At 45.8% G+C, this 12855-nt stretch overlaps 2 protein-coding genes across 2 annotated transcripts; one reads left to right on the top strand and one right to left on the bottom strand.

The window, feature by feature from the left end:
* Nucleotides 1–6: 6 nt before the first annotated feature.
* MYOZ3 (myozenin 3) lies at nucleotides 7–3227 on the top strand (the record flags this gene model as incomplete). Its single annotated transcript, XM_010288834.1, has 2 exons — nucleotides 7–194; nucleotides 3065–3227. Coding segments are annotated over 2 exons (351 nt in total), but the record flags the coding sequence as incomplete, so codon positions are not given.
* A 2711-nt stretch (nucleotides 3228–5938) lies between these two features.
* Nucleotides 5939–12712, bottom strand: RBM22 (RNA binding motif protein 22; the record flags this gene model as incomplete). Its single annotated transcript, XM_010288835.1, has 10 exons — nucleotides 5939–6391; nucleotides 7130–7261; nucleotides 7798–7886; nucleotides 8317–8481; nucleotides 8982–9182; nucleotides 9751–9923; nucleotides 10091–10191; nucleotides 10505–10637; nucleotides 11674–11703; nucleotides 12659–12712. Coding segments are annotated over 10 exons (1209 nt in total), but the record flags the coding sequence as incomplete, so codon positions are not given.
* Between the last annotated feature and the right edge of the window lie 143 nt (nucleotides 12713–12855).

Below are 12855 nucleotides of genomic sequence, written 5' to 3'. Positions count from 1 at the left end.
GCCGTCTCTCCCCCCCACGCAGGGTACTCAGGCCCCCTCAAAGAAGTACCCCCAGAGAAGTTCAACATCACCGCCATCCCCAAGGGCTACCGCTCCCCATGGCAGGAGCTCCTCGGTGACAAGGACAACGTTGTGCACGGCAAGAACCAGCCCCCCATGAGACCCTCTCCATGGGACTTCAGGAGCTTCAACAGGTAATGCTAGCCGAGGCAAGCACTGCCAGCCTGTCCAAGCCTTGGCCAAGCCCTTCAGCCTCAAGAAGCACCTACCATCATGCCAGGGAAACGCAATGGTCCATGCCCTCTTTATACACCACAGGGGAGCAGGAAGGGCTCAGGTTGCTCTTTTCCTGCTCAGGAGCTCCTCCGTGACTCCTCTGCAAAGGTCCCTGCCTCCAGCAGCTCCCCAGATCTCAGCTCCATCACTGGGCTTGCGCAGCCTTAAGCAGCTTGGTCTCACGGGGTAACCTCAGGGACAACGGCTGAAATTTGGGAGAACTAATTCTCACACATCTGGTCCTGGAGAAGAATTCGCTGCTGCTCCCAGCTGGGCTCAGCGCTGGGCTGGGTGGAGGAACGACACAGACAGTGCCAAGTCTCTCTCCTAATTTCCTTAAGGTATCCAAGCAGCTGTGGGAAGCGGTAAGGGTGTAAGGTTAATCTTCCCACAAGGTGCTAAGAGGTCACCAGATTCCTTCCAAACACCTGCTTAGGATTGCAGTCTCCAGGCTGGGAAGTTTCTGGTGGCTCAGCCCGGCCAGCTGCACGCCCTGCGGCTGCTTCCCGCGGAGCGTGGCTGCTGTGCCTCCTCGCACTGCCAAGTCACACTGGGGCCGAGGTTGGGAGCCCAGGGCGGAGACCACCAAGAATCTCCACTCTGGAAAGGTGCTTGATGGGGATTCACCCACAATTGGTGGGTGCTTGGGAAGTGGAGAGTTGGTGGTAGCAAAGCACCAGTACCCCAGGGTAGAACAATGAGAACTGAACCTTTAAGCTGAACATCGTCCCAGGGAATCTGCAAACCGAGGTCCTGGCTCTCCGTCTCACTGAAGCCAAAGTCACCTTCCAGTAGGCAAGCTCCCACTGCAGCTCCCTACTGGGACGCAGTGCTGCTCCCCATCAGACCATCCGCCACGGTCTCTGCAGACGGCAGCTTTCCTGAGCCCGCACCAGGGTTGGATTTGGGTCACGGGGAACGCGACTGCTGTGCTTTGGATGCTTGGCAGAAGGGGCTGTGGGGAACCGCAACCCCTCTTGCATGGGAACCGCGTCTCACAGGGCAGAGATCAGCCCGACCGCTGGTGGAGCTGAGACGGTGCCACCGTCCCTTTGCCACTCTCCTCTCCCTCAGCCCCGGGGCTTTGCCACGGGGCCTGGCGAGGTGCACAAGCTGCTGCACATTCGGCCCCGCTGCGTTTCCCCTCCCACACCAGTGAAAGCGTGGCAGCACTGGAGTGGAGCCGAGGTTAACAGAAGGGACAAGATCCCACGGGCGGCCATGGGCAAGCATGGAGAGGCAAAGTGGCTGCGTTAGCTGTTCCCTCAAGGTCTCCTCCCCAGTTACTCAGCCATCTTGAGCTTTCCTGGAGCAGTAACATCCGAGGAGGTGCTGTAGCAGGAGAACAAGGAGCTGCTGCAGACACTTGGCTCTTTTCTTTCAACATTTAGCCATGTTCCTGCCTCAGTATTTATTTATGGACAGGGACTGAAGCAAGGGCATGCTTCTGAATAATGTTTTACCCTGTACCATTTCTCCTCTCTCACATGCTGCCTTTCTATTTAAAGTCTTGAACTGTTATTTAATACAGATGGATGCTAATTTAACACCAAGCCTCTTGCCACCTCCTCTAATTCTTCACTGAGGCATGAAGATTCAGAAAGCCAATCTGCTTTTAACTGGGCTTTTCATGATCTTCCAAGCTGTTGGCTTTTAAATCACTTCTCAGTTCATCAAATACCAAAATGCAGAAAAACAAGCTTTTTGGAACAAATCAGCTAGCGAGAAGCCAGTGGTCTTGCCTAAAGCTAGGTGAATCCCAGTACAGCTCATATGGGCCACAGGACAAGGACAAGTTCACCATCTCAACAGCAACCGCGTTAAAGCAGGCTGATTTATTCCCAATTTTAAACATTCGGGCTGTGATGCAAAGACCTTCAGCCACCTTGCTAAGGTGTGCTGCCTTAACAGAGAGTGAAAACCAAGCTTTGAAAAGGACTGTCTTTTCCCAAAAGAGAGAAAGTTTCTGGAACAAACCTCTCTCATTTACCTTTCCCCCCTTATTTCTCCCTAGGACACTGTTACAAAACAGTGCCACGTTACTCATGTTCGAGCAGCGCTTCCCAAAGCAAACATTCCCGGCTATGCCTCATTGATAGCTCAGCCTCCATGTGCTGCTCCAAAACCAACATTCTTGGCTTTTCGGGGGCTGGCACTCTCTTCCCCGGTCCCTTCCCACGTTTCTCCAGAAAGGGATGACAGCTCTTGCCCCCGCACTGCTCCTCCCGTTAGTCATAGTTCAAGAGAAGCTGTCCCAAGAGGCAGACTGGAGCCAGGGCCAGGAGAAAGCCGTTTGCCTGCACATGTGCCAGAGCGATCGGGAGGGAGCACTATCGGCCTCAGCCCTCTGCAGAACACACGAGCTGCGGACCAGTCACTTTCTAAAGACCAGGGGCTTTGTCACCATCACCTGCTCTCTTAATCAAACCCCTTTCACACGCAAAACTTCTCTATTGCTGTGGTGGAGCCTGTCAAGAGAGACTATGGTAAAGGCTGCAACACGCTTCCTCCCTCCCCTGCACAGCCACCAATGCCCAGGCTCCAAACCCCACTCTCCAGGCCTGCCCAAGCTTGAGTTGAGGTTGGCTCTGTAGAAGAGAAGCACCTTGCTGGGCTAGCAGAGGCTCTGACAGCATCCTGGGGAGGAAGAGAAGGGTTGTCATTTGCTACAGGTATTGCTATGTTGCTGCTGGGCTCAGAGTTAGTAAATCCAGACCTGCTTTTTCCTTCACCTTTACAATGTGCACAACCTCTCCTCGTGATGTACTACGTCTTTCTTGTGCGGCAGGACTCCCATCCCATTTGACCGAGCACTGGTCCGCGACCTGCTCTCTGTGCCTGCCACGGAGCTGGAGAACCTGAGCGCTCTGGAGGTGATCTCCCACAGACCCAACTTCAACAGAGTGCCGCAAGGGTGGGTGCGGATTCTACCAGAGAGCGATGAGCTGTAGTACGAGCACTCCCTTCCCCATCGCCACAGATGATTTCCTCGCTAGACTCAAACATACTTTGCACAGTAGGAGAGAGGGGAATAAGTATTGTTTGTGAAAGCTAAGCTGGTGGTCTCGGGTTGTCATCCTCTTCAACAGGATTTGAACGAGCTCAAGTCTGGGACCATTTTGAATTCCCCTCGTACCAGCCGTTGTCACAAGGGCATTTAGTGCTAAGCTAACCAGCCAAGTTCTCATCATTAACACAAGCAAATTCCCATAAGCTCCCATACAAAACACCCCGTACAGCCTGTCCTCTTCCCTGCCTCGTGGAAAATGGCAGGACTGCCAGCTACAACACACTAAGCTGTCTCACTGCTTCTTCACCGACACACAAGACCTGCTCCGACAGCTGGTGCCTTTGCAGAGAAATTCCATCTTTGGGACAACTCTACACTCATCGTTACGGTCAGGACGACAAGAGAAGATGATAATTGAAGACCACCAGCAAAAACACGTTACCGGAGGCATTACCATGTTAAAAGCAATTACCTTGGGCTTGGCTGGACAACAAAAACAAATGAGGAACTGGACATGTGTCTGTTTATCAACACATGTTCAGCACGGCCAGAATAGATGGGAGGGGAACATGGACAGTTGGAAACTGGTGCCCATTTTCCACAAGCTACTGGCTAGCACTTGGCAGCTGTTATTTTCCCCTTCCTACTGCTATTTACATGCCTTGCTTAAATATCTAAGCCTTTTGATTGACTTATGCCAGATTTGCTTCATATAGTTGGTCAAAAGGATCAGACCCTGCCTGGACCTGCTGCACGGCAAGATTGCACCAGTCTGAAAGGCACCGCCAGGGTATTCCGGCAACTTCAGCATCGGTGGGAAGGAAAACCAGCGCAGCCGACTCCAGAGCAAGCACAGGCTTCTCTGCCGAGTGCAAAAATCAGCAGTGAGGATTCAACTACACAAACATTTTCAGCAGTGACAACGCAGTGGGACATGAAGCTAACAACAGTCTATAGTATGGACAATCATCAGAACATCTGGAAACCCCTGCTAATAAAAAGTCTCTAACTGAATACAGGCTTTCTACAATTGCTTTTGTCAGGTTCTTAATGTTACCTTTATTTAATCTTGCAAAAGCAAGAGCATCAGAATAAAAGTTTCTTTTTCCATCATTCCAGTTAAACCAGGAAAGTAAATTTTGTGGTAAAAACAGTTAACAGCTGCCTCACTTGGGAAGTGTATTTGTAATGCTGTGCAGACAGTTACGCAGAGGAAACCCCACGCAGGGGTTCTGCTGCCACAACACACCATTCAGGCAGGCGATGTTCATTGCTCTCTTCTTCCCACAGAAGCAGGAGGACAAGCAAATGGAAAGAAAAAAGCTCCATTCCCTAAACATTAAAAATGTATGAAGCTCACCTGCTGTCCTGTTCCAAACCCATCTCCCCCCCATTTGTCCATCAGCTGAAGAACCCATGTACCCCTGTGGACCCAGCTGGAAATAATAAATAAATTGCAGTAATGTAAAGCCTGCTTGCATCGGAGATCTGTCTGCACAGCACCGACAGGCCCTGACTGCAGGGACTGAGAGCCCTCCTCGATCCACCAGCAAGGCCTCTGCCATCCTCCAACACTGTCCTGGGATGGCTCCTACCTGACGAAAGTTAAACTAATTACCTGCGCCCAAAGCCCAGCGCTTTCTCCAGAGAAAGCCAGCCTGCCTGCCAGCCATGCACCATGTGCTGTGCCACCTCCAACAGCCTGGCAGGGCTGGCAGCGTCACACGTGCCTTTGGTGGCAGCATCAGGACAACACATAGAAGTAAAAGTGGAGCCGCTGTCATTGCCCACTCTGCATGTTGGCTTCTTCAGCAGCCAAATAAAATCAGACAAAATGCTCAGACACTGTGCTCCGGGAAGCAGGGTCTAAGCAAAATGTTGAAAAATTAAAGTATTTTAATGTTTTGATTTATTTTTAAAAACAAGCAAATGAGGTTTCAGAACAGGTCCCATCGTGTTTTGCTTTACAGAAAGGTGTCCACAGATCCATTACATGAAAGCAGCTGACATACAGATAAACTTAAAATCCTCCAGCCACATGTACATACACCTTACTCAACAGCAGGCTCCACACAGGACAGAGTTACTCCTGAACAAATGCTGTAGCTGGAGCACAGAAAGAAAAGTTTCATGTCTTACCAAAGTAGGATGAAATGGGATCGATCTCACAGTTTAAGAGGAGACTCAAAAGCCCCAATCATGCTCCAAATATACCTAGGACCTGCTTGCAGCTGGCAGCAACACAAGCCCAGCCCCTGGGGGCCACTGAGGGCCCTTTACCAGGCTAAAACAGGCAACTTGTTAACCCATGACTCCGTGTCACATGGGCACCACCCGCAGGTTGCTTGCACGACTTAATGCTTACCTTGCTCAGGACATGCAGGACTAAAAGTGAAGCATTAAAAAGGGTATTTTTTTTTTTTTTTTTAAGAAGTCAGGAAAAAGGAAGGAGGAAAATTTCTGTGGCAACAGTAAGGCAAAGCCATGGGTTTGGCACAGGAGCTTGTTTTTCAGCTCTTATTCAGTCCTGGTTTAATACCTCATAATTTAATACCTATAATTCTAAAAATAATAAGTCATTAGTTACCTGACAGAGAAGAGTCTCTGGTTACATTTAGTCCACAGCATTCAGACTGAGGATATCAAATGGGCTTTGGTTTTGTTTTTCCAGAAGTTTATTTCAAAAGTGTGCAAACGGGATTACACAGATAGCACTGTAATTCTGGTACACCTGATTCACAGACCCCTGCCAGCCCTTCTGCCTGCCCCCCACCCCTCTAACCCCCCAACACTAAATGAAAGATCTGGGATGTATCAACGACCCGATTAGCTAGCAGAGACACAGAGCTCAGCCTGCCCAGTGTCTGCAAGCAGGGAAATAAGGCTTCTCTAGCTCACCCACAGCTCAACATATGGCGCTACCATGGTAACTAGAAAATAACATTTACTTAAACGATGAGGGTGGCACGACGTGCTAGGGGCTGCTGTGCTTTCCCGCGTGGGCGCCCATCCTCTGGGGATCTTGAGACGGATAGTGAATGGGGCCTGGGGCTCTCATGAAGGGAGGCGGGGGCCCCATGGCATGGAACATGTGTGGTCCGAAACCTGCAGAAACAAAGTTCTCAGGTTCAGACAAAAGCAACAGAAAAACCAATGCAGACGTTGGTTTGAAACTGCTTGACACTACCAACAGAATACAGCTGGCTTACAGCTGTGCCTTAAAAAGATGCACATCTCCCATGATTCCTCAAATCCCCAAACTCCTTCCCCTCTTTCCAGTACAACTGGGGGCAATCCTTACCCAACAGAAACCCTTACTAACACATAAAAGCTGGTGGGGGGGGACTGGACACGTGTCTGTAATGCCAATCCAAATGCTTTCCACGCAACTGTGGAGCAAAGCAAACACATGCAAAAGAGTCTGACATCCCATAAAAAGAGGGTCTCCAGATAGATACATACGCACAGCCAAACGAAGGCTGGCATTCAACCAGCTGCAGAATTACCCTTTGAAGTTCAGGTTAACACATAGAAGTAATTTCAGGTTTCAGGTTCTGGCATTTACACAGCCAGCAAAAGCACTAAGTAGGTCTCAGTACCCGTAACAGGGATCTCTGACATACCTGAGAATTTGCAAGTGGATACATACCACAACAGGCAGCTCAGTTTAATTAAACTGTGCTGACAGCTCATTTTAGATGATCAGTTTACGTTACATTGTATGATCAGGGATGAGGAAAATCAGCTCAGGGCATGCATCAATGTTACAGTGCAGCTGAGCAAGAAGGACCAGATCATCTAACACCAAGTTAGACACCCCCACTTGAAGGGGAACACGAGTACCTGGTGGCGGTGGAGGAGCGATGCCAGGAGGAGGTGGCAAGGCAATGTTAACCACAGCTGGAGGGCCACTTGGAGGTAGGTTGAAGTAATTTGCAGAAGCCTCCTCTTCTGCAGCTGGAGGAGGGGGTAGAGCTGCAGAAGAAGTACACAGTGGTTATGGAAAAATCTCTCAGTCAAGATACGCAGAGTTATCTGCCTTCGGAGAGGCAGCACAATCAGTTCTTCCACAAGGGCAAACTGCTGCTACTACTGCACGTGTGAACTGGAGCGAGAAGCAGGACAGCACTGAAACTCCAGAAAAGTCATCGCTTTTCATCACTCGAAACCAGCTTTGCTTTTTTCCAGTCACACAACGCTTAGTAGATTAGGAAAACATTAACGAAGCCTTGAAAAGCATGGGTCGCCAGTACCTCAGACCTAAGTAACTTTAATTCAGCTTTAACTTTTCTCTCATCACATAAAAAACTCTTTTCATCAAGAATTTGCTTCTAGACAAAGCTCACCTCCCATCCCAGCTGGATCTGCTGCAAACCTACCATAACTGCCTGCTCTGGGCTCACCAGTGCCTCTACCGTCCTGAACTGTTACTGCTCTCAGAAGTTTAACACCAGCCTCTCGTGGAAGCAGGTCAGCACTAAGTGTTTCAGAGATGAAAACTCCTCCCTTACCTCCAGGAAGTCCCGGAACTGGCTCCAGCTTTATCCCGGATTCTGTAGTACCTTCCTTGTCCTTTTCTTTTCCTCTTGCTGCCTGGGACCTAAAAACCAGACAAACATTTGAGAACAAGGATGACAAAAAGCAGGATAAGCAGATATTCATACCACAATAGTTCTACATTATCTAATCCAGATCCATTGCTTCAGGCCAAAGATGAAAAATTCATGGAATGGCAGAAGCAGCTGGTACAAAGTGTGCAAACAGTGCTTACAGGAGATGGATTAGAAGCAAAACTACAGAAACTCATCCAAAACCCTCAACCAGGAAACCCCTTATATAATTTGTGCAGTTTGTGTAATCTCCAACCCAGATCCCACTGCTAAAAGAAAACTAAACTGTAGGAGGACCCCAACTGTTTACCAAATGAGTATCTACTCCAGCGTAGTATCCAATCCAGCTCATCAAGACTGCACAAACTGAGTGAAGAACCTTGTGGCAGTATCCTCAGGGCTTCCTCCTCCCGCACTCACCTTCCCCATTTGACATTGAGCCTGCGACCATTAACAATGAGTTTGTTGAAGGATTTCTCAGCAGCCACTTCTGCAGCTTGCCGGGTGGCAAACTGGATGAAAGCACACTGTTGCCTCTGCACTACAGTTATCGTCCGAATCTCCCCAAACTGGTAGAAGTGATTTCTGTGGGGGGAAAAAAAAATTATATGAAAGCCCACTCCTTCTAGCTGCAGGGTACATAAGATCTCATCGTGTGCTGAAGTAGATATACTCAGATCCTTTCTTTTCTCCATCACCAGTTCAGACTAACCGCTAGAAAATCAAGTCTCTTGCCCTGCTGTGCAATTATGGAGCACCTCTGCAGCAGCTTTTCTCAGCAGCTAGCTAGAGAGAAGCTATGGGGCTTTCTTGTAAAGCGTAACACAGTACTCCCAGCAGCTCAGAAGGATGACTCATTTTTAAAGAGAGAAATTTTAATCAAAGCATTTGAAATGTGCCTGTTTATCTGTTCTCCAACAAGCTGGCAGTCCTCTACACTTGCCCATCAATCAGTTGCCCATTAAGGAAAAGTGAAAACCAGATTTATTTTTTTTCCTTGCAAGAGAAGATTTCCTGACTTCAAGATGAGCAGTAATCAAAGCATCAAATAAAAAGGCAAGAGAAATCCAAATTCATCAACACACCTGAGATCTGATTCAGTGATAGTATCTCCAAGCCCTCCAACATACAGCGTAGTAATAGTCTTGTCATCAGGGGGGTCTAGACGAGGCATGGTTGACGCTCGTTTCAGAAGTTTATCAGCCACAGGATCGTTAATTCCATAGTAACGATCTTTGATGTTCTGATCAGCCAGAGGATCATCTGGATCTGTAGGTTTCTCATGTCTAAGGTTCAGCAAACAAAGCATTTCATAACACCAGACACAGCTGCATCAGATGAAAATGACTATAACTGCTACCTTCCCTTCTAAAGGCCCCTGGTTGCTTATGTGCTTAACCCTGTTCACATAAACATGCTAAAATTGAACAAAAAGCCCCACGAACTTAAATTACACACAACTGCCTTGAGTTCTGAATGAATGGCACTTCTGACAGACCAGCATTCAACGCTACAAAATACAAGAGCTGGATTTCAAATGGCCTCTTGTTCAAATACAAAGATCTCCGATTGAGGGAACTGACGCCACGAAGGGAAAAAATGAACTATGCAAGAGAAAAGCTGCAGTCACTGCTTCGGCAAAACACTACAAGACCACGCAGCTAATTCCTCACAAACGAGCTTACCACAACAAAGATTCATTCACTGTCACTGCGTGCCAACTGACCGCAAGTTTCACAGAGACCCCAATCACTGTTGCGTCTCCTGCCCACTGCAGCATTTCCTGTTCTTCAAACCCAAAGGGGAATTGTATGACCGTAGTGAACAGATTAGTTGTTTAATCTATATTTGTACCTGTAGGGACACTCTTCTCCTCTCTTGCATTCTCCTTTTACCCAGAAGGAACAGATGTGAGGACGATTACGTTTGTAGTAAGGAGTGGTCCGAGCCAGCTTCAGCAGCATGTCACTGGTAGAAGTAGCTTTTCCTAGTGCCCCAACTGGTCTAGTGCCATCAGAATTGGATATCTAAACAGTAGTTAGAACACAAATAATTATGTATATATGACCATTGAAAACTAATGCACAGAATCAGAGCAAGCAAATGATTTTAAGATAAGCTGGGTTGTCCCTCCCCTTTTCTCCCCTATACACATCCACACATGGAGAGCATGATTATGGCTACACTTTCTTACCTCTCGTTCCATGTTCTGGGTGTAGTACTCTTTATTGACATCAGACTTTGGCATTTCATCCTTAAGGGAGAGTCCTGCATCCCGGACTTGAATAGGCAAACCTGGGATTATTAAAAAAAAAAAAAAAAAAAAAATCACAAAAAAACCCAACAAATCCATATGAAGTGCAGGCTGAAAGAGCAGAAATAGTTACTGCAACCTGCATTAACCAGAGATAACTCATCTACTGCTCAGGTATAGCACGCTGCCCCTGAACCTCAGAAAAGCTGCAATCATCAAGGCTTGTTCTTCTCAAAGACTGGCCAGAGACAACTGTGCCAATTACATGCAGACATTTAAAGACATTTCACCAACTTTCATTTCAGAGGCAAGTAGACCAGCTTCTTCTCTTAGTTTACATTTTTTGGTACATACCATATTCCAGGTCAAGCAGACAGGTTTGACAGACATTCTTCAGCTTGCTGCATGTCTGGCATACTTCTGTTTTCTTGAAACGCATGCGAACACCAGGGCACCAGCGGAATACTGTGAACGGCCTGGCACAAATCTGAAAGACAGAAAGTCAACACTGATAACACAGTCAACATAAAATCCAAACAAATCTAATCTCTTTAAACTGTAAATACAACTTCTTTATCTTAGTGCTTAGATTCAGCACTCAAAAAAAAAAGAGAATTTTTCTCCTTTTCTCTTCTTTCTATTTGGTACATTACCTTGACAGAAGAAAGTTTTAGGAAGGTGGTTTTTTTCCTTGGGGTTTTTTTTTTTCATTTATTACAATCACCCAAATGCTGAAAGCAGATCTACTCAAAAGAAAAAGAAATTTTCCTTCATCCCAGGAGATGTCAGTATAGAGCTATTAGAGATAAATTACCCATTATTTGTAACTCTGTCACCAGCATAGCAGCAAGCCCAGTGACAGGTTATGAGACTTTTGGTCCAAAGAAGACTACTGGTCTCTATCTTACTCAGTGGAATGATACATCTGCTTCTGCTGCATGTACGGTTTGAGGAAGGGAAGCAAGATTTCAACACATCCTTTTTGCCTACTTCAGATGACAATTGATAAAAGGAGCAAAAAGCCTCTTTAATTTACCTCAGTCAAGACAATCCTAAAATCGTTCTTGCTCTCTCAGAGATAAACGCAGCTTTTTTAACAGCTAACAGAAATCACCACCTAGCCACAAATACCATATTCACAGCAAAACCTAAACTTCTGTTATTTATGTACCACTAATGATTAAAAATAAACTTACAAGAGAATATATTCAATCATTTGAAATGCTGGAATACTTTCAAATATAGTACAACAGTATTAGCAAAACCTAATACTGATAAATGTGAGCAAATCCTAAGTCTGTCTGAACAGTCTTCAATAACTTTACTACTTTAAGACTGACTTTGTCTAACAAAGCGCACAGTAGACTGACCTAAAAATTTATGCAGTTACATAAACAGTTTAAGCTGTTAACCCAGATAAGCAGTTCTCTGAAGCTGACAGGATTTTTTTTTAACACTAAAATTTAATATTCCTAGATGTGCATTAATTTAGATGTTTGTTCTTCAAAAGAATACAGACATACCTTGCATTCTTTTCCATATTTTTCTTTGGTCTGAAATATAATAAAAATCAATAAATGAAAATATGAAATATCATTAATTAAATATAAACAATGAAACATACAATTGATGTTATAACACAGGGGTTTTTTCCTAATTATGCTGCATTTTGACTCACCCACCCCCATGTTTTGGGCTTATACCTTGGCAAGTCAACAGGACAAAAAAAAAAATCATAGAAAAGTCTCAATCCAGTTTTCTTTTAGAAATATTCATTAAAAACACAATATTGTAAGTCTGACCTCATGTACTGACGAAAGGCAAGAATAAAATGGAATATTAACAGCTATTTTTAACCAGAGACGATGTTACATGAAATAAATCCATGAAAATAAGCAGTTTTTGAAATATCATCTATATCAGCAGCAGGGTCATATTTCACAAAAATATCATAATCCCTCTCAGCAATAGAATACTGAGGGAAAGATATGGAATGGAAACGTGAAGGAAAGAAAATCTAAGTGTAGGTCATATGCAACTGGACTGAGCACAGAGAAAAGCAAAGCGAACTGACTCATCCCACATGGAGGAAGCCAAGATAAACAAACAAGGATTTAAATTACCACCAGACAGACTTCATAGTTTTAGCTTATTTTTACAGGTGCATATCCTGCACATTTTGGAAACTGTGCTAAGCTATTTAATATTTTACCAGCTCACTGTCCTCCATGTCGCATGATTTGTCAACACCAAAGCTTTGTTTTCTAGTATTTCCTACAATGGACTGTTATCATCTTGCTCTCCTTTTTGACTGATTTATTCTTAAATCATATGCTGTGACATCACACACCAACAACACCTGGAACTGAATCCTGTTGTGCAGAACTAACTAATTAGGAATGTTACCTCGGCACCTCCTCCTGTAGCCAAGCTTATTTTAGCCCCCGAAACCCAACAGTTCTAGGGCCAGCACAGAGGAAAGGCCTATACTGTCAAAGAGACACGTACCATTCGAATATATGGGTTTTCTCCAAGACATGTCTGGCACAGAATAGGGAAGTCCTGAATCGAGCAAGAAGAAAGAAAATCAGGAATTTGCAATATACACACTCATCTCAACAGCATTCAAATCACACTCTGAACTAACACTACCAAATTAAACTAATCAGACTGTTTAAAAGGTGCAAAAAACCTCATTCAAAAGG

Source organism: Phaethon lepturus, unplaced genomic scaffold, assembly GCF_000687285.1.
Source record: "Phaethon lepturus isolate BGI_N335 unplaced genomic scaffold, ASM68728v1 scaffold49176, whole genome shotgun sequence".
In the NCBI taxonomy this organism is placed as follows: Eukaryota; Metazoa; Chordata; class Aves; order Phaethontiformes; family Phaethontidae; genus Phaethon; species Phaethon lepturus.
This window is presented reverse-complemented; position numbering and strand designations above follow the sequence as displayed.